A 19,983-nucleotide genomic window follows, 5' to 3' on the forward strand; every position below is an offset into this window, starting at 1 on the left:
CGGCCACCAGAAGCGTCTTTTCAAGAAGTCCAGAGTCCTCTGAGCTCCCGGGTGGGCGGTGAGAGGGGATGAGTGACCCCACTGGAGAACCTTGGCCCGGGCTTGACGAGGGACGTACAAGAGGCCCAGTGGCCCCGTCCCAGGACCGGGGTCCTGGCATTGAGCTCGTCGGACGACCTCCTCGACACCCCAGCGGACAGGGGCCACAATCCGGGACACAGGGATAATAGGCCCAACTTCACTCTCCCTGTTGGTGGCAGAGAACAGCCTGGAAAGCACGTCAGGTTTGGTGTTCTTAGAGCCGGGGCGGTACGATAGGGTGAAGTCGAATCAACTGAAAAACAAGGCCCACCTAGCGTGTCGTGGGTTCAGTCTCTTGGCTTGCTGGAGGTACTCCAGGTTCTTGTGGTCCATCCAAACCAGGAATGGATGTTGCGCTCCCTCCAGCCAGTGCCTCCACTCCTCAAGGGCCAGTTTAACCGCTAGCAGTTCTCGATCCCCCACATCATACCGGGACTCCGCAGGGCTCAGGTGGTGGGAGAAGTATGCGCAGGGGTGCAGCTTTCCTTCTGAGCATTGAGAGAGAACCGCACCGACACCACTGTCTGAGGCATCCACCTCCACGATGAACGGTTGGGAAGTGTCCGGGAGGACCAGAATGGGTGCCGTGCAAAAGCGGTGCTTGAGGTCCTTGAACGCCTTTTCCGCCTGAGGAGACCAGACATAAGATCCACCAGTCTTTTTGGTGAGGTCTGATATGGGTGCTGCTACAGAACTGAAGTTCCTGACAAACTTGCGGTAGAAGTTAGCGAATCCTAAGAACCGTTGAGCTTCTTTAACGGACTTGGGAGTAGGCCAGTCCCGGACGGCCACGGTCTTGGCTGGGTCCATTTGGAGTTGTCCCGTCCATACAATAAAACCCAGGAAGGAGACCTCGGGGACATGAAACTTGCATTTCTGGGCCTTAGCAAACAGATTGTTCTGTAGTAGCCTCTGGAGGACTTGGCGGACATGGTGGCGGTGCTCCTGTAAGGTCTTGGAAAATATCAAGATGTTGTTGAGGTAGACGAAAACGTACTGGTTAATCATGTCCCTCAAGACGTCATTGATAAGGGCCTGAAAAACTGCTGGTGTGTTGGTGAGTCCGAAGGGCATAACTTGAAACTCATAGTGCCCTGACGGGGTGTTAAAGGCAGTCTTCCACTCGTCTCCCTGTCGGATACGGATGAGGTGGTATGCGTTCCATAAGTCCAACTTGGTGAAGACAGTGGCGCCTTGGAGCAGGTCGAACGCTGTGGACATCAGTGGAAGGGGATAGCGGTTGCGCACAGTGATCTTGTTAAGGCCTCTGTAATCAATACATGGCCGGAGCCCCCCATCCTTCTTGCCAACAAAGAAGAAGCCAGCACCAGCGGGTGAGGTGGAGGGTCGAATGAACCCAGAGGCCAGGGCGTCCTTGATGTACTCCTCCATGGCCTTGCATTCTGGCTGAGAGAAGGAAAACAGTCTGCCACGAGGAGGGGTAGTCCCAGGGAGCAAGTCGATGGCACAGTCGTAGGCATGGTGCGGAGGAAGAACGGCAGCCCTGCTCTTGCTAAAAACTTCTTTCAGATCCCAGTACTCTGTGGGAACTTGAGATAACTCAGTGAGATCAGGAGGCTCGGCAGGAGACACAGGAGAGCTAGAGAGCAGACAAGAGGCATAGCATGCAGGACCCCATTCCACAACCTGGCTTGTTACCCAGTCTATGCGAGGGTTGTGGTGGGTAAGCCAAGGAAGGCCTAGAATAACTGGGAACTCTGGTGAATGAATCAGGTGCAGGGATATTTCTTCTTTGTGACCTTGAGACTGGAGAAAGACTGGAGAAGTTACTTGGGTGACTCTTCCATCACCTAAAGCTTGGCCATCCAGAGCAGACACAGACAGCAGGACTTCAAGAGGTGCAGTAGGGACATTGATTCTTCGGGCAAAGTAGACATCCATAAAGTTTCCCGCCACCCAGGAGTCTAACAAGGCCTGGCAAGAGTGGACGGACTTACCCCAGGAGATGGAGACCGGGATGTAGACTCCTTGGCCAGGGAGTTTGGGAGAGAGGGTAGGCCCCATCACAACCCTCCCTCAGCTGGACGGGGCGGTCCTTTTCCCGAGAGCTTGGGACATGATGCTTGGAAATGGCCAGGCTTGCCACAGTAGATGCAGCACTTGTCCCTCCTTCTGAGTTCCCTCTCAGATGCGGAGAGATGAGTACGACCAACTTGCATGGGCTCCAGACAGTCACTGGAGGAGGTAGACGGGTTCCATGTTGAGGCAGTGAGGCCGGGGAGGCTCAGGACTTGGCGGCGCTCTCTAATCCTGTTGTCAAGATGAATGGCATATGAAATCAGTGTTTCGAGGTCACTTGGGCATCCGATAGAGGCCAGACAGACCATGGTGGAAGGCTGAAACCAGGGCAGTCTCGTTCCATCCACTGACTGCTGCGAGCATCCGGAACGAGATGGCGTAGTCTGCAACGCTTCCTTCCTGCCGGATGGACATGAGCTTCCTGGCTGTATCTTTACTGATGTCTGCCTGATCGAAGACCCAAAGCATCTCCTCTGTAAACAGCTTGAAGTCAGAGCACTCGGGTCCCTGTCTCTGCCAGACAGCTGTTGGCCAAGCTCGTGCCTTATCAGCTAACAAGGTTATCACATATGCGATCTTGCGGCAATCCGTAGTGTAGGTTGAAGGCTGGAGCTCAAAGGTGAGTTGGCACTGGGTAAGGAACTCCCGGCACTCCCCGTGCTTGCCACCATACCTCTGTGGTGCAGGAAGGCAGGGTTCACGAGGTGACGTAGACAGCATGGCAGAAGGCACTGAAGCAGGAACAGATGGTGGAGCAGGAACAGGGGGAAGGTCAGGAGGAGGCAATGCAGGCATAGGAGTCAACTGTGCCAGGGCTTTCCCAATTTGCTGAAGCAGTACCTCGTGGCAAGCAAGGGCCTCATGTTGGCTTGCAAGTGTTCGTCCATGAGTGTCCATGGTTGTTCCGAAGCATGCCAAAGCTGCCATAATTCCCTGAAGGTTGACTGGGTAGACAGTTGAAGCAGCCTCTGCTGAGTCGGTCATGACGAAGTCTTTCTGTTAGGGTTTTGTTGGGAATCGAACCCGGGTTGCTGGTGTAGTAATCCAGCAAACCCCCACTAGGCCACCAGGGGAATGACTCAAGTGCAGAGGAGTGAGGTGAAAGTAGAGTAGAAAAAACAGTTTATTTACAATGCAAAAAATCCAAGGCAAAAAAAGTATAATCCAAACGCTCAGAAGATATACGGGAAAAAATAAAAAATCCAAAAGTTCAAAGTCAAAACAAAAAGCCAAAAAATAAGAAAAGAAAAGGCAAAAATCCAAATGCTCAGAAGATCCAAAATGGTAAATACAAAGTCCAAAAAGTCCACAAGAAAGCAAAGTACAAAAGACCACAAAGACAAAGGCAAGGAACACAGAACAGAGGTCTCCAGTGATAACATAACAGCACAAAGACTCCATGACTAGGGACCAAACTGAGGAAGTATTTATACACAGGAAAATTAAGAAACTGGGTGGGGCAGGAAATAAAGAACAGGTGGGGGTAAAAGGCACATGGAAACAGGCAATCAACACAAACACAAAACACAGAAGCGGTGGCGGCCTCTAGAGGCCAAAACAAACATGACAAGATAAAGCAATAACAGCAGCCTCTAGAGGCCAAGACAGTCCCCAGTCCTAACACAGAGCATCCAGAGGAAACCCACACAGACATGGGGAGAACATGCAAACTCCACATAGAAAGGCCCTCGCCTGCCACTGGGTTCAAACCCAGAACCTTCTTGTGTGTGAGGCAACTGTGCTAACCACTACACCACTGTGCAAGGTGGTGGGTGGTCTTCTCTTGTCAATTTTGTAGTGGTGCCATATTCTTTCCATTTTTTCTGTGTTTATTAGCTTAGCACATCTAGCCACTGGGATTTTTGACCATTCCTCAAGGCAAAACTGCTCCAACTCTTTCAAGTTAGATGGGTTATGTTGGTGTACAGCAATCTTCAACTTATGCCACAGATTCTCAGTTGGATTCAGGTCTGGGTTTTGATTAGGCCATTCTAAGACATTTAAATGTTTCCCTTTAAACCATTACAGTGTAGCTTTAGCAGTACATTTAGGGTCATTGTCCTGCTGGAATGTGAACCTTCATCCCAGTCTCAAACCTCTGACCGACTCAAACAGATTTTCTTCCAGAACCGCCCTGTATTTAGTGCCATCCATCTTTCCTTCAGTCCTGACTAGCTTTGGGTGATGGGAGCACACTCCTCAGCAATGATGGGATGCAGATGGGACCCTTAGGGCTGGCCAAGACAATTCAGTTACATTTCACTGGGTCTGGGACATGCGACAGAATGTCTGATGTCCAATTCCCTGGAGGTTACGAGAGCCAGTTGAGGTATCCACACTCTCCACCAAAAGATTTCCTGTTGACTCCATGTAACTCAGAGGGACAGACTTGGGGGGGGGGAGAGAGAGAGAGGGAGAGAAAACACAGGTTGTTAGGTATGCCCAATGTCACCTGAATAAGTAGGAACAGTATACATATTGCACCGAGTACAAGCAGGGACTCCAGCAACTAACTATGACAGCATAACTAAAAGGGGAGAGCCAGAAGGTAACACAGGCATGAGGGAGCCCCAGGACATAAAGCAGCCAGCCACTACACTGTCAACAAACTTGAGTGAGCAAGCAAGTGGGGACTGACAGCATCCATACATCCCAGTTTACCAAAACACTCTATGTCTGAGGACCCTCCAGATCTACACCTTTACCTCATAAACACCATTAACAAAAGGCTTGACTAAACAGATATGTTTTCAGGCTAGACTTAAACACTGAGACTGTGTCTGATTCCCAAACATTACTTGGAAGGCTGTTCCATAACTGTGGGGCTTTGTAAGAAAAGGCTCTGCCCCCTGATGTAGTCTTCACTATACGAGGCACCTGCAGATAGCCTGCACCTTTTGATCTAAGTAGGCGTGGCGGGTCATAGAGGAGCAGAAGTTCACTCAGGTACTGTGGTGCGAGACCATTTAGTGCTTTAAAGGTCAATAGTAGTATTTTATAATCAATACGAAATTGGGAGGGCTGGATCCATGGTGCCTGGGACAGCCCCTAGGCCAAGGTGCAGGCTTCTCTGGATGACGCTGATGGAACTCCTCCACCAGCCCTGGATCCAGGATATCTCTTACAGGAACCCAGCTAAGTTCCTCGGGACCATAGCCCTCCCAGTCCACAAGGTACTGCAGAGCCCCGCCTCTTCTTCTGGAATCCAGCAACCAGTGGACAGTATACACCGGGGTACCTTCTACATCCACCGTAGGTGGGGGCATGACATCGGGTGTGGCCTTGTCCAACGGACCTGAGACAACTGGTTTTAAGAGAGATACATGAAAAGAATTCAAAACACGGTAATGCCCAGGCAGATCCAATTTGTACGAAACTTAATTAATTTGCTGGAGAATTTTAAACAGACCTATGTATTTGGGTAATAATTTTCTACCTCCCTCAGGAAACCTGAAGTCCCAGGTCGACAGCCACACTCGGTCCCCAGGGAGGTAGGTAGGGGTGTCCTCTTGTGTCGGCGGAGGGCGTCCTCGATCTGCTGGTGGGTCTGTTCCCAGACCTGCTCGCTCCGTTGCATCCAACTGTCCATGGTCGGGTTGTCAGAGGGCGTTGCAGACCATGCCATTAAGGGGGGTTGGTAACCCAGCATGCACTGAACAGGTGTGAGACCCGTAGCAGAGCTAATTAATGAGTTTTGGGCCATTTCGGCCCAGGTCAAATAGTTGGACCAGTCGGCTTGGTTCTCATGACAGTACAGTCTCAAAAACTTTCTCAGTTCTTGGTTAACCCTCTCACATTGACCATTAGTCTGGGGATGGTAACTGGAGGTGAGGCTGACGTTAACTCCCAGCCTCTCAAAGAAAGCAGACCATACTTGCGAGGTGAATTGGGGCCCTCGATCAGACACTATATCCTCTGGGATACCAAACATATGGAACACAAAATTAAAAAGGGTTTCAGCTGTCTGAAAGGCTAATGGCTAACAAAGGGAATAAATCTAACTCCATGTGAGAACCTATCAACAATGGTCAGCGTCGCGTCAACTCAAAGCACATTGAAAACAAACTGAAAACTCATTCACTTAAACTTCAATTCATGGAATCATTCAAAAACATTCACTCGCGTCTCAGCTTCAAACCTCCAAACCTACAGGGGGCAGAGAGAGAATCAGTGTGTGTTAGTAGCCAGAGATCACCTTGAACTTCCTGTAGCAGCCTGCACCTGCACACCTGCATGGGGGAAAAAGTTTGTGAACACAGCGAAAACACAGAAGATTACTCAGCTCACGGTCAAGAAGCAACTTGTAGGGAAATGGACATTTGTAATATTAATTTAAATGTTAAAATTAAGTTTGAAATGTAAAAATTGTGATTGTTTCAGTATTTAATCATGTTAATTCAGACTTGCAGCCTGTCTAATGAGATTCAGTTGCTTGCCTATTTATGGGACTAAAATGTTTAGTTTGATGTTGATGCAATTTGAATTGTCTGAATGCAACGTTACATCAAGTAGTGGCTCAATTTATATTGTATGAAAGGGTAAAGACATGGTTTGTGTTTGTAGGGAATCACCTAATGCTTATGTTTAAATGAAATAGTATATAGTAATAGTGTATGCTGCATATATGTAAACTGGATATATGATATTCTAATTTTGCATGGAAGAAGTTGTCTTCTTAAACTCAGTTGCTTTGTTTGCTTATTGAACTACAGTGCTTACAGTAATAGCTATGATGTGTTTAGTTCAAGTTTAAAGTAATGCAATGTATTCTTTTGTTTACTTTAAATATTATCAACCTAAGTTCAACCTAAGCTAACTACTACCTATCTAAAGCCACTATCTATCAACTATCTACTGATCATCTGCTAAATCTACCTGGAAAACAAAACTGAAAACCTCAATAAACTACAAGTAAAGGAAGATTTGAGTTGTCCCTTTGCGTCCTTCAGACCAGGCTCTTTTCAAGTCTGGGCAAGAACTGAGTAAAACCTAAGATAACTTGACAGTCAGAATGACCGTATAATTCTGTGAGGGGGGCAGGTCAGTGACAAAGTCTACTGCTACATGTGACCATGGATGGGAAGGGACAGGCAAGGGCATGAGTTTACCAGCAGGGAGAGTTTTGGGTGTTTTGCATTTAGAACAGATGGTGCAAGAGGAGACAAACCTATGGATATCTGATAGCATATTCTCCCACCAATATCTGCCAGACAATAACTGGTGAGTACGTGTCTTTCCTGGATGGCCGGACGACAGAGAGGAGTAGGCCCATGTAATCAGCTTATCCCTGCATTGAGTGGGTACATATTTACTTCCTATGGGGCAAGATTCAGGGGCAGGAGTGACAGATAGTTCTCAGTCGATCTCTTCATCTATTTCCCATCTAATGGGGGCGACTACAACTGATGGGGGTAATACATTGACTGCCTCCGGGGACGATTCGGGACTGGGATATATGCGAGACAGAGCATCTGCTTTAGTATTACAGGATCTGGGGCGATAAGAGATGGAAAAATCAAACTGGGAAAAGAATAGAGACCACCGAGCCTGACGGGGGTTGAGCCATTTAGCTGACTGTAAATATTCTAGATTTGTATGATCTGTTAACTCGAGGAAGGGATGCGTAGCTCCCTCTAGCCAATGGTGCCATTCTTCGAAAGCTAGTTTCATGGCCAGCAATTCTTTATCCCTACAGTATCTCTATCCGATACTGTAATTACGTTCGGCAGGGGCCATTTTGTGGGAGTAGAAGGCGATTGGATGTAGTTGGGTCACCTATGCGCTGGGACAGCACCACCCCAGTGCCTACCTCGGAGGCATCCACCTCCACCAAGAAAGGCTGAGTGTGATCAGGATGCTTCAGAATGGGGGCAGAGGTGAAGGCTACCTTGAGGGATTCGAATGCCTCCTGCACCCAGGGGTTCCATAAGCGTCTCTTGGCCGGTCCTTTCAATAAGGTGGTAAGGGGAGCTGTTAGACTACTGAAATTGCGAATGAAACAACGGTAGAAATTAGCAAACCCAAGAAATCTTTGGAGCTCCTTTATAGATGTAGGGACGGGCCAATTCGTTACAGCTTTCACTTTCTGATTGTCCATAACGGCACCTTCTGGACTGATGACAACCTAGGAAGGAAGTAGAAGGGAGATGAAACTCACATTTCTCTTCTTTAATATACAGCTGATTCTCAAGCAGACGTGTAAGGATGGAATGGACATGACAAATAGGAGTTTCAAGATTCAGGGAGTAGATCAAAGTATCGTCGACATAAGCAATGACATATTTGCCAAGCATATCCCAGAGTACATAATTTATGAAAGTCTGGAATACGGACGGGGCATTGCACAACCTGAAGAGCATTACCAAATACTCAGTGCCCCCTAGTGGTAAGAAATGCTGTTTTCCATTCGTCACCTTCCTTTATATGGACTAGGTTATATATGCTTAAGTCGAGTTTTGTAAATATTAATGCTCTATGAAGTTGTTCAAGCACTATGGGGACTAAGGGCAATGGGTAGGAATAAGGTTTCGTGATTTGATTTAACCCACAATAGTCAATGCAGGGCCGAAGTCCCTCATCTTTCTTGTTGACAAAAAAGAACCCTGCAGCTGCGGGGGAAGTAGAAGGACGGATGAAACCCTGTCGTAAGGCCTTCTGAATGTACTCCTCCATAGCTCTCGCCTCTGTCTGAGTAAGTGGGTAAATCCTAGCTTTAGGTGGGAAAGCATCATCTAGTAACTCAATGGAACAGTCATATTCTCTGTGAGTGGGAAGTTTGGTAGCACTTTTCTTACTAAATACGTCTAACAGGTCACTGTATTCAGGGGGCACGGAAACTATGACATTGTCATTGGGGCTTTCTATAGTCATAGACAACACTTGGGCTGCGGGAAGCATGAGACAATGATCATAACAGTAACTAGACCACGAGAGTATTTCTTTGTCAGACCAGGAGATGACGGGGTTCTGTTTTTTGAGCCAGGGCAAACCTAAAATAATGGCATACTCAAGTATTTAGTACAAAAAAAGGAATCTCTTCAGAATGCAAAGCACTGACAGTCATAGTAATGGGTTTCATGACCCGGTTAACAAGTCCTTCTCCCACGGGATCTCCATCGACGGCAATCAGTCTCAGTGGCGTCTCCAGTGGCTCCATGGGAATCTGGAGTTGCTCCACCAGCTCGGCGTGGATAAAGTCCCCCTCAGCTCCAGAATCAATTAATGCTGAAAACACACAGACAGACTGAGGGCAGTTAACTGTCACAGGCAGGAGGAAGGACTTGGAGACCAACCCCTTAGTGGGTGCACTCACCACATTAACGCATGGAGCAGGCTCCACACGCTTTCCCAGAGTTGGTGCCAAAGTACTGTGTCGATGGATTTGACAGTCATGTAGAAGGTGACCCTCAGCTCTGCAATAGAGATACAGCCCCTCATGGAGACGTTGTTGCTTCTCCTCCGCAGACAAACGGAATGAGTCACACTGCATAGGTTCAGGGGATTCTGGCTCCTTATGAGTCTGGGTCAGTAGTGGGCATGGGCAACGAGGAGTCAGTGCAGCAGCTGGAGCCATAGGGGATTTATGCAGACCTCTCCCATGCTTCAGTTGGTCTAGGCGAATGACTAGGGAAATCAGCTTCTCTAGTGAAAGGCCATTGTCCTTGCATGCCATTTCCGCTAGTGTGTCGGAGTTCAAATCGTTGCAAAATGTCACCAGTAATGCCGGCTCATTCCAACCACTCCCAGCTGCAAGAGTGCGAAATTCCAAAGCATGGTCAGACACTGAGTGATTACCCTGATGTAAATGGGTGAGTAATTCCCCTTGAGAGTGGCCCTCATTGGAGTGATTGAAAACTGCTTTAAATTCTTTAATGAAATTGTCGTAAGTGTCAGACTGGACCATGGGCCAGACTGCGGTAGCCCAATCTAAGGCCTTGCCCATAAGGTGAGAAATCATAAAAGAAATACGAGCCTTGTCCGAACTCGGGGGGTTGCAAAAAATATTGAACATTGTAACAAAAACCCCTTACACTGATTAGGTGAGCCATCAAATTTATCCGGCTTGCTGACAATAAACAGACTGGAACCTGCCGTGGGGGGAGCAGCCTGGTTAATGACCATAGGTGTACCGGGGAAGCTGAGTCATTGGAGTTGGGTAGTAATTTCTTTCATGCTTTCAACAATCTGCATTAATTGTTTATGCTGCTCCCCCTGCTGCTGCATAAGATTTTGGATGGACTGAGTCACGGAGTCAAAACGCTGGTGATGTTTTCCAAGCATTTGTCCTTGGCTGCTAAGTGTCACCTGCACCTCCATCTAATCCACCGTCTGCATGTCGGCACAGTATTCTGTAACGCGGCTGTGACAAACCAGACGCTCGCGGATTAAAAATAAAACTCAATGCTTTAATGAACACAGTGAGAGAAGACAATGTACAAAAGCCAGGCCAAGTCAATACCTAGAAATCTAACACAGTAACGAGGGCTGGACAAATCATAAATAATAATAATAATAATAATAATAATAATAATAATAAGTTCAACTTATATAGCGCCTTTCAAGAAACCCAAGGACGCTTTACAATTATAGACAAAGGAAAAAATAATAGCAATAAAAAAAAAAAAATAATAAATAAATAAATAAATAAATAATAAAAAATAAAAAGACCACCAAGTAGGAGTCAGGATGTAATTCCAGTGGTGTAGCAGCCACAGTCCCACCAAAAGGCACATGAAAACGAGTCCCACATCTCCAGCACAGCCGCCATAACGCCGTCAGCCACATTGCTCAAACACCACGCCATGGATCCACAAAGCGAGCACAGAAGCTCCGCCACGCAGAGCGCTGGTGTGTCCCAAACCACCTGCACAGCCGCCGTGACGCCACTGAGCAACATGGCTCGGAACATCATGCCAAGCATTAAAGCGCAGAGCACTGGACAACCACGAATGTTAAATGAGCAGCGAGCTCACTGCAGTCCACAGCTGGGAGCGCAGGCATCACCCACAGCGAACCAAGGCCTAGAGGGAACCAACGCCCAAAACTGGGTCCGGAGCTACACCACAACCGGCGGACAAAACACTCAAACAAACATCAAACTACACAAACACACAGAAAAAAAAATAAAATGAAAATTGAAAAAGAAAGAAAATAAAAATAAAATAAAAAAAAAAGCTCTGGTGAGAAGCGGCAGTCAGAATGCGCACGACGTACTCTCAACCGGAAATGGAAACCAAAAAAAATGTCAGGAAAAAATCATGGTCAGGAAATGGGCAATAGTCCAAGAACCGGGAATCAGAAAAACCCAGTCAAGATAAACACAAGGCCTAGGCAAATCAGAGTCGAAAAACAGGTGAGGATTGAGAAACCAGGAAGCGAGAGAGATGAGCAAACAAACACAAGGGCTCGGCGAAACAGGAAGAAACCGGAAGGCAAAAAGGGTCATACACAGGAATGCAATCGGAAATAGAAAAGCTCAGTAGGCTCATGAAAATGTGGAGGCAATACTATGCAAAGGGTACGGTAAAACCAACAGAGGGGTATAAATACAGATATAAACAAAGAGGTACAGGTGATGATAATTAGAACTTGGGGGAGCCACTCCTAAGAAGTGGCTCCGGGTTGGCTGATGGAGTGCATGTGGTAGTGACAGGTGTGTGAGGGGGATTGTGGGAAGTGGAGTCCTGAGTCCTGTGTTAGGTGAGCCTGGGAGCGTGACTGAAATGGTAAAATGTATTCATAAAATTTTCTTAAGTAAATTGATTTTTCTATCGTATGGATGGATGGTGAAGAATTATCTTCACTTAAATATTGGATTTAGTAAAATTGACACCAGAGGTTTTCACCGTTTTTTCAACCAAAGGGTTTACAAGTAGTTGAAGTGGACAGAAATGTTTGACCTGGGTTTGGATAGTCATCAAATGACATTAAAATCCAGAAGATGCTTGCAGCTACAGTTTTTTGCAGGCATGTATTTTGGTTTTGTAAGACCAGAGCAGGGGGGTGGAGCACAGAAACATGGCAGGCCAGAACTGAGTTCTCAGAAACTTTTATTTTCTGTGGTATATGTGGCTTTTCAGCTCATTCACACTCTCACACACGCACACACATACATTCTGGTCAGGAGAGAGCTCCCTTTCTCTGCTCTCCCGCTCCTTTTATACGGCGCGGTCAGGCCGGGGAGCCATCCAGCCTGCAGCTGACTCTCCCCCCCCTCCCCGATGGGAGAGGAAATCCGCCATGACCATCTGCGCCCCTGGCCTGTGGACCATCTTGAACTTAAATGGCTGCAGTGCCAGATACCAACGGGTGATCCGCGCGTTGGCATCCTTCCAGTGGAGCCACTGGAGGGGCGCGTGGTCTGAACAGAGGGTGAAAGGGCGTCCCAGTAGGTAGTAGCGGAGGGCAAGGACCGCCCACTTGATGGCGAGGCACTCCTTTTCGATGGTGCTGTACTGGCCCTCATGCATGGCTGCAGTGCCAGATACCAACGGGTGATCCGCGCGTTGGCATCCTTCCAGTGGAGCCACTGGAGGGGCGCGTGGTCTGAACAGAGGGTGAAAGGGCGTCCCAGTAGGTAGTAGCGGAGGGCAAGGACCGCCCACTTGATGGCGAGGCACTCCTTTTCGATGGTGCTGTACTGGCCCTCATGCACCGACAGCTTCCGGCTGATGTACAGCACTGGACAATCCTCCCCCTCCTGGACAGCCCCCAGCCCTCTGTCCGACGCGTCCATCTGCAAAACAAAGGGGAGAGAAAAGTCAGGGGAGTGTAACAGTGGCCCCCCCACACAGTGCAGCCTTTACCTCAGAGAAAGCCCACTGGCATTGCTCCATCCACTGGACCAGATCTGGCGCCCCCTTTTTAGTGAGATCAGTCAGCAGGCTGGTGACGTCCGAATAATTAGGTATAAACCTACGATAGAAGCCAGCCAGCCCCAGGAACTGTCTCACACCCTATTTGGTCTTGGGCCTCAATCTCTGCTGTCTTATTAATTTGGGGACGCACCTGCCCATTGCCCAAGTGGAAACCCAGATACCGTACTTCCACCCGCCCAATCGCACACTTATTCGGGTTGGCTGTGAGACCCGCTCACCTCAGCGACCTAAGGACGGCCCTTAGGTGTTTTAGGTGTCGCGGCCAGTCATTACTATAACTAATGATGTCGTCCAAGTATGTGGCCGCATAGGTGGTGTGGGGGTGGAGGACCCTATCCATAAGCCACTGGAACATAGCGGGCGCCCCAAACAGCCCAAAAGGAAGTGTGACGAACTGGTGTAAGCCAAATGGATGGTGTGGAAAAGGCCGTTTTCTCTCAGGATAATGGAGTCAAGGGGATCTGCCAATATCCCTTTGTCAAATCCAGTGTTGAATAAAAATGAGCTGTGCCTAGTTGATCAAGCAACTCGTCAATACAAGGCATTGGGTATGCATCGAATTTAGACACTGCGTTGACTTTTCTATAGTCCACACAGAACCGGACCGACCCGTCGGCCTTGGGAACCAAGACTACCGGGCTGCTCCAGTCACTGTGGGACTCCTTGATGATGCCCATTTCGAGCATGGCCTCGAGTTCTTCCCGAACCAATTTTTTTTGGGTTCAGGCAGTCTGTAAGGGTGGCTGCACACTACCACCCCCAGGGGCGTCTCAATGTGGTGTTCTATGAGTTGGGTGCGGCTGGGCAGGAGCGAGAATACGTCAGAAAATTCTGTCTGCAACTGGGCGACCTCCGTGAGTCGGGTCAGGGAGAGGTGGTCTCCACAGAGGACCGGAGCGGTGGGTGATGTCAATTTTCCTTTTTGAACCTCTGGCCCCAGCTCCGCCTTCTCTGGAACCACCGACACCAACACCACAGGGACCTCCTCGTTCCAAAGTTTTAACAGATTCAGGTGGTAAATCTGTAACGCCCCACCCCTGTCTGTTCACTGCACCTCATAGTCGACATCCCCGTCTCGCTGTGTGACCTCAAAAGGTCCTTGCCACCTGGCGATCAATTTGGAGCTCGACGTGGGCAACAACACGAGTACTTTATCTCCCGGTGTGAATTCCCTAAGGTGCATACCCCTGTTGTACAGACGGACTTGACATTCTTGGGCCTGCCGCAAATTCCCCTGGGTTAGGTGCGTGAGTGTGTGGAGTTTGGCGCGCAGGTCGATAACATATTGAATTTCATTTTTACTTGTTGAAGGTCCCTCCTCCCAATTTTCATGCAGCACATCTAGAATGCCACGTGGCTTACGCCCGTATAATAATTAGAACGGGGAGAACCCCATGGAGGCTTATGGGACCTCTCACACTGCGAATAATAGGGGCTCGAGCCATTTATCCCAGTTGCATGCGTCCTCACTTACAAATTTCCGAATTATGTTCTTGAGGGGGCAGCACAGAGGTGTAGTGGTTAGCGCTGTCGCCTCACAGCAAGAAGGGCTGGGTTCGAGCCCCGTGGCCGGCGAGGGCCTTTCTGTGCAGAGTTTGCATGTTCTCCCCGTGTCCGCGTGGGTTTCCTCTGGGTGCTCCGGTTTCCCCCACAGTCCAAAGACATGCAGGTTAGGTTAACTGGTGACTCTAAATTGACCGTAGGTGTGAATGTGAGTGTGAATGGTTGTCTGTGTCTATGTGTCAGCCCTGTGATGACCTGGCGACTTGTCCAGGGTGTACCCCGCCTTTCGCCCGTAGTCAGCTGGGATAGGCTCCAGCTTGCCTGCAACCCTGTAGAAGGATAAAGCGGCTAGAGATAATGAGATGAGATGAGATGTTCTTGAGGGTGTGATTGAACCTTTCACCTAAGCCATCCATTTGTGGGTGATACACGCTGGTGCAGATAGGCTTAATTCCCAGTAACCCATACAGTTTGCGCAGTGTGCGTGACAAAAACACAGTGCCTTAATCAGTCAGAATTTCTTTGGGGATTCTGACCCGGGAGATGACGCGGAAGAGCACTTCTGTAATACTAAGTGCTGAGATATTGCGAAGAGGCACTGCTTCCGGATATCACGTTGCATAGTCCACCAGGACTAAAATAAAGGGATATCCTCGTGTTGACTGATCTAATGGCCCGACGAGATCCATCCCAATTCTTTCGAACAGGGTCTCGATTAATGGCAGAGGGTGCAAAGGTGCTTTTGGAATGGCTGCAGGATTTACTAACTGGCATTCGCGGCACGCCATACACCACCTACGGACATCGCTGCAAATCCCTGGCCATTATTCAGGCTAGTGTCTTATCCTGCCCCAAGTGTCCGGCCATGGGATTAAAGTGAGCCACCTGGAATATAAATTCCCAGTGGCTCTTTGGGATTAAAAGCTGCATTATTGGTTCCTTAGTCTGAGTGTCCTGCGTCACTTGGTATAAGCTATCCTTAATCATGGAAAAATAGGGGAAGGATGGAGTGGCATTTGGTTGGAGCGTTTGATTACTCTCACTTGGTCAAACGCATACCGCAGAGTCTCATCTCGTGACTGCTCTAATGGGAAATCCACAAGGGATTCCCCGAGAGAGGGAGGAGGAGCCTGCTGCTCCTCACTCTGACGCAGTGATGACGTAGACGGCTCTGTGACAGCTGCTCCTGCCAATGCCACACCGGGACCTCCCCCCGCTAAATTATGGCAGGCCCCACTCTTCACTAAATGTGACATTAATTCCCTAAATCCTGGCCAATCAGTCCCCAAAATTATCGAGTGGGTAAGGTGGGGATTAACCACTGCCTTTACTCTAAATTTCTCCCCTCGAAATAGAATGTGGACCGACACTAAAGGGTAGTTGTGAACATCCCTGTGCACACACAACACCTTCACCAATTGTGCTCTCCCCAATGCCTCATCTTGCACCAGGCTTTGGTGGATTGAGGTCTGATTACAGCCGGAGTCCACCAAAGCCTGATACATATCCCTTTGGATACTCACCGGTATGCGATACGCTCCGGCCCGATCAAGGGCGATCCCTGGCATGTCGGGGATCCGGACCACTGCGCCAATCTCCATCACCGAGCACTGATACTGGAGGAGCCCTGGCTCCCCGCAGCACTAGCATACTGGCCCAGGCTCTCCCTCTGCACTGGTGTTTCGGAGCTCACTCACCTGAGGGGGAGAAGACACAGACATGGAAGTAAGAAACGGAAGGGCACCTCTGTATCAGATCAGCAATTAGAATGTTTTACTCCCCTTAGAGAAATTGAATTACTTTCATTAATCTTTGCATCAGAAGCCTCAATGTGTGTACTAGATCCCTTACCAACACATCTATTCAAACAGATAGTGCCTGGAGTAATTGAACCACTTCTAAAAATAATAAATTCTTCTCTTAGGATCGGCTATGTATGCAAATCCTTTAAACTAGCAGTTATCAAACCCCTGATTAAAAAACCTGACCTTGATCTCTGTCAGCTGTCCAATTATCGGCCAATATCAAACCTCCCCTTTATCTCCAAGATCCTTGAAAAAGCTGTGGCACAGCAGTTATGCTCATATTTACATAGGAATAACATCCATGAAATGTATCAGTCAGGATTTAGACCTCATCATAGCACAGAGACAGCTCTGGTTAAAGTAGTAAATGACCTACTGTTGGCGTCTGATCAGGGCTGTGTCTCGCTGCTTGTGTTGCTTGATCTTAGTGCAGCATTTGATACCATTGATCATTCCATTCTTCTGGATAGACTAGAAAATGTTGTGGGAGTTAAGGGAATGGCCCTCTCCTGGCTCAGGTCTTATTTAACTGATCACTATCAGTATGTTGATGTAAATGGTGATATTTCTAGACGTACTGAGGTAAAGTTTGGTGTTCCACAAGATTCTGTCTTGGGTCCACTGCTTTTTTTGTTATATACATGTTACCACTGGGTGATATTATTCATAAACATTGTATTAGTTTCCACTGTTATGCTGATGATACACAGTTGTATGTTTCTGCAAAACCAGATGAGAGAATAGAATTAATAATTAATAGAATTGAGGAATGTGTAAAGGACATTAGACACTGGATGCTTATTAACTTCCTTCTGCTTAACTCTGACAAGACAGAAGTACTTGGACTAGGACCACATGCAGCTAGAAGTAAGTTTTCTGATTGCATAGTAACTCTGGATGGCCTTTCTGTTTCTTCACATGCAGCAGTAAAAGACCTTGGAGTGATTTTTGACCCCAGTCTTTCATTCAAAACTCACACTGATAACATCACCTGGATAGCTTTCTTTCATCTCAGAAATATTGCTAAGATAAGGCATTTAATGGCATTACACAACACAGAAAAACTAGTTCATGCTTTTGTCACCTCCAGGTTGGATTATTGTAATGCCTTGCTGTCTGGATGTTCCAATAAGTGCATAAACAAGCTCCAGTTAGTTCAAAATGCAGCAGCAAGAGTCCTTACTAGAACTAGAAAATATGACCACCCCTGTCTTATCCACATTGCATTGGCTCCCAATCAAATTTCGTATTGATTATAAAATACTACTATTGACCTTTAAAGCGCTGAATGGTCTCGTGCCACAGTACCTGAGTGAACTTCTGGTCCTTTATAACCCACCATGCCTACTTAGATCAAAAGGTGCAGGCTATCTGCTGGTACCTCGTATAGTGAAGGCTGCATCAGGGGGCAGAGCCTTTTCTTACAAAGCCCCACAGTTATGGAACAGCCTTCCAAGTAATGTTTGGGAATCAGACACAGTCTCAGCGTTTAAATCGAGGCTGAAAACATATCTGTTTCGTCAAGCCTTTTGTTAATGGTGTTTATGAGGTAAAGGAGATCTGGAGGGTCCTCAGGCATAGTGTGTTTTGGTAAACTGGGATGTATGGATGCTGTCAGTCCCCCACTCACTTGCTCACTCAAGTTTGTTGACGGTGTAGTGGCTGGCTGCTTTATGTCCCGGTGCTCCCTCATGCTAGTCTGGCTAACACGACTTCAAAGCTCTGCAAGCATTTGGTCTGGCAAAGATATTAAGCCCAACTGTTTCCCTAAGGCATGGTTGACCCGCCTCCCTGAAATGCCTCAGTTTGCTTCTGGTCGAAGCCAGAAAAGGCTGTGACGAAGCTTAAACCAATCACATCACTCTTTCCTCTGACGTATGTGACGTGATGGAAACTGCTTGAGTAACAGGAAGAAGATAAATACCTCCAGGGCTGCTCTTTGCTCCGTTTTCAATGAGAACTTCCCGTTGAATGCTTTCAATACAGCATCTACCGCTGTGTCAAAGGCTTGCCGCTGCTCCATGTTCGTAATGTTTCTAGTGAATGAAGCGCTTCCGGCATAGATTCTGTAAACAATCTATGGCTTCCGGTCGCAGTTCTACTACGTCACTGCCTTGAACACGCCTCTACCCAGGGCCGTTGGAGATGCTCAAAGTTGATTGGCTCCCGATTTTTCGGGAGCTTGGAAGAGCTGGAGATAGCTTGCCTTGCCAGACTAAGCTCGCAACAGGCCCTCGTGTTGTGTCACACTTAGGATGGGCGGGCCCAGGCTACCCTCATGCCTGTGTTACCTTCTGGCTCTCCCCTTTTAGTTATGCTGTCATAGTTAGTTGCCGGAGTCCCTGCTTGTATTCAGTGCAATATGTATACTGTTCCTACTTATTCAGGTGACATTGGGCATACCTAACAACCTCTGTTTTCTCCCTCTTTCCCCCCGTCCCCCCCAATCTGTCCCTCTGAGTTACATATCAATCCTGAGATCGAGATGCTGATCTCTTCTGCTCCTCGGACCTGCCTGATCCATCCTGATGCCCTATGTCTGGCTGGAGTCATCACATCGCTCCTGTGGAGGACAATATGGACAGTTGAAAGTCTTACTTTGAAGATGCTCTGGACACTTACAGTAATGCTTTTATGGCTGAGGACTACAGTTGACTTGCTAAAGTTAGGACTGCAGTTGTCATGAACAGTTTTGCACTCAAGTTTCCATCAATGAAGAGTTTATAACATCAACGAAACTGACTTCATGTTAAAACTGTTAATGTTATAGTCATGTTGTCTGTTGTTGCCCAGATGAGGATGGGTTCCCTTTTGAGTCTGATTCCTCTCAAGGTTTCTTCCTCATGTCATCTGAGGGAGTTTTTCCTTGTCACCATTGCCACAGGCTTGCTCATTGGGCATAGATTAGGGATAAAATTTGCTCATGTTTTAAGTCATTCAAATTTTGTCAAGCTGCTTTGCGACAATGTTTATTGTTAAAAGTGCTATACAAATAAACTTGACTTGACTTGTAACAGTTCCACGTGGTGTCCACTTTTTGTTAATTTGTCGTAGCAGCCCTGGTGCAAACTGTTACTCTCACCAAAGATCTTTCTTCTTCTTCCTCTTGTTTTCTTCTTATTATTCTCCTAACATTTTTAGGATGCTATTTCTCCCTCAATTTTCAACCAATCATCATCAAATTTCACATGAAGAATACCTCTGGGCTGAATTATGTTGCTATGTCTTTTAGTGGTGATCCGGATCACTGATCCAGAATGATCCATGAAAAATAGGATTTTTTTTCAGTCGCTTATAACTCAATTTTCATGATTTTTTTAAATTTTGTTAAAGGAACAGTCCACCGTACTTCCATAATGAAATATGTTCTTTTCTGAATTGAGATGAGCTTATCCATACCTCTCTGAGCTTTGCGCGACCTCCCAGTCAGTCAGACGCGCTGTTACTCCTGTTTACTCCTGTTAGCAATGTAGCTAGGCTCAGTATGGCCAACGCTATTTTTGGGGGCTGTAGTTAGATGCGACCAAACTCTTCCACGTTTTTCCTGTTTACATAGGTTTATATGACCAGTGACATGAAACAAAGTTCAGTTAAAAAAATTGAAATGTGGCGATTTTCTATGCTATGGAAAGTCTGCACTATAATGACAGGCATACTAACACCTTCTGCGCGCTTCG

At 47.5% G+C, this 19,983-nt stretch overlaps 1 protein-coding gene across 1 annotated transcript in view; it reads right to left on the reverse strand.

The window, feature by feature from the left end:
• The window catches only part of pax4 (paired box 4), a 48,428-nt gene extending 42,718 nt beyond the window's left edge, over positions 1–5,710 (reverse strand). Inside the window, exons 1-2 of the mRNA XM_060903504.1 lie at positions 5,572–5,710; positions 5,360–5,425 (exon numbers count right to left, since the gene is read on the reverse strand). Of these exons, the coding sequence (XP_060759487.1) occupies positions 5,360–5,425; positions 5,572–5,710 (205 nt within the window). The remainder of the gene's footprint in view (positions 1–5,359; positions 5,426–5,571) is intronic.
• Between the last annotated feature and the right edge of the window lie 14,273 nt (positions 5,711–19,983).

The sequence above is a fragment of the Neoarius graeffei genome, chromosome 21 (genome assembly GCF_027579695.1).
Source record: "Neoarius graeffei isolate fNeoGra1 chromosome 21, fNeoGra1.pri, whole genome shotgun sequence".
In the NCBI taxonomy this organism is placed as follows: domain Eukaryota; kingdom Metazoa; phylum Chordata; class Actinopteri; order Siluriformes; family Ariidae; genus Neoarius; species Neoarius graeffei.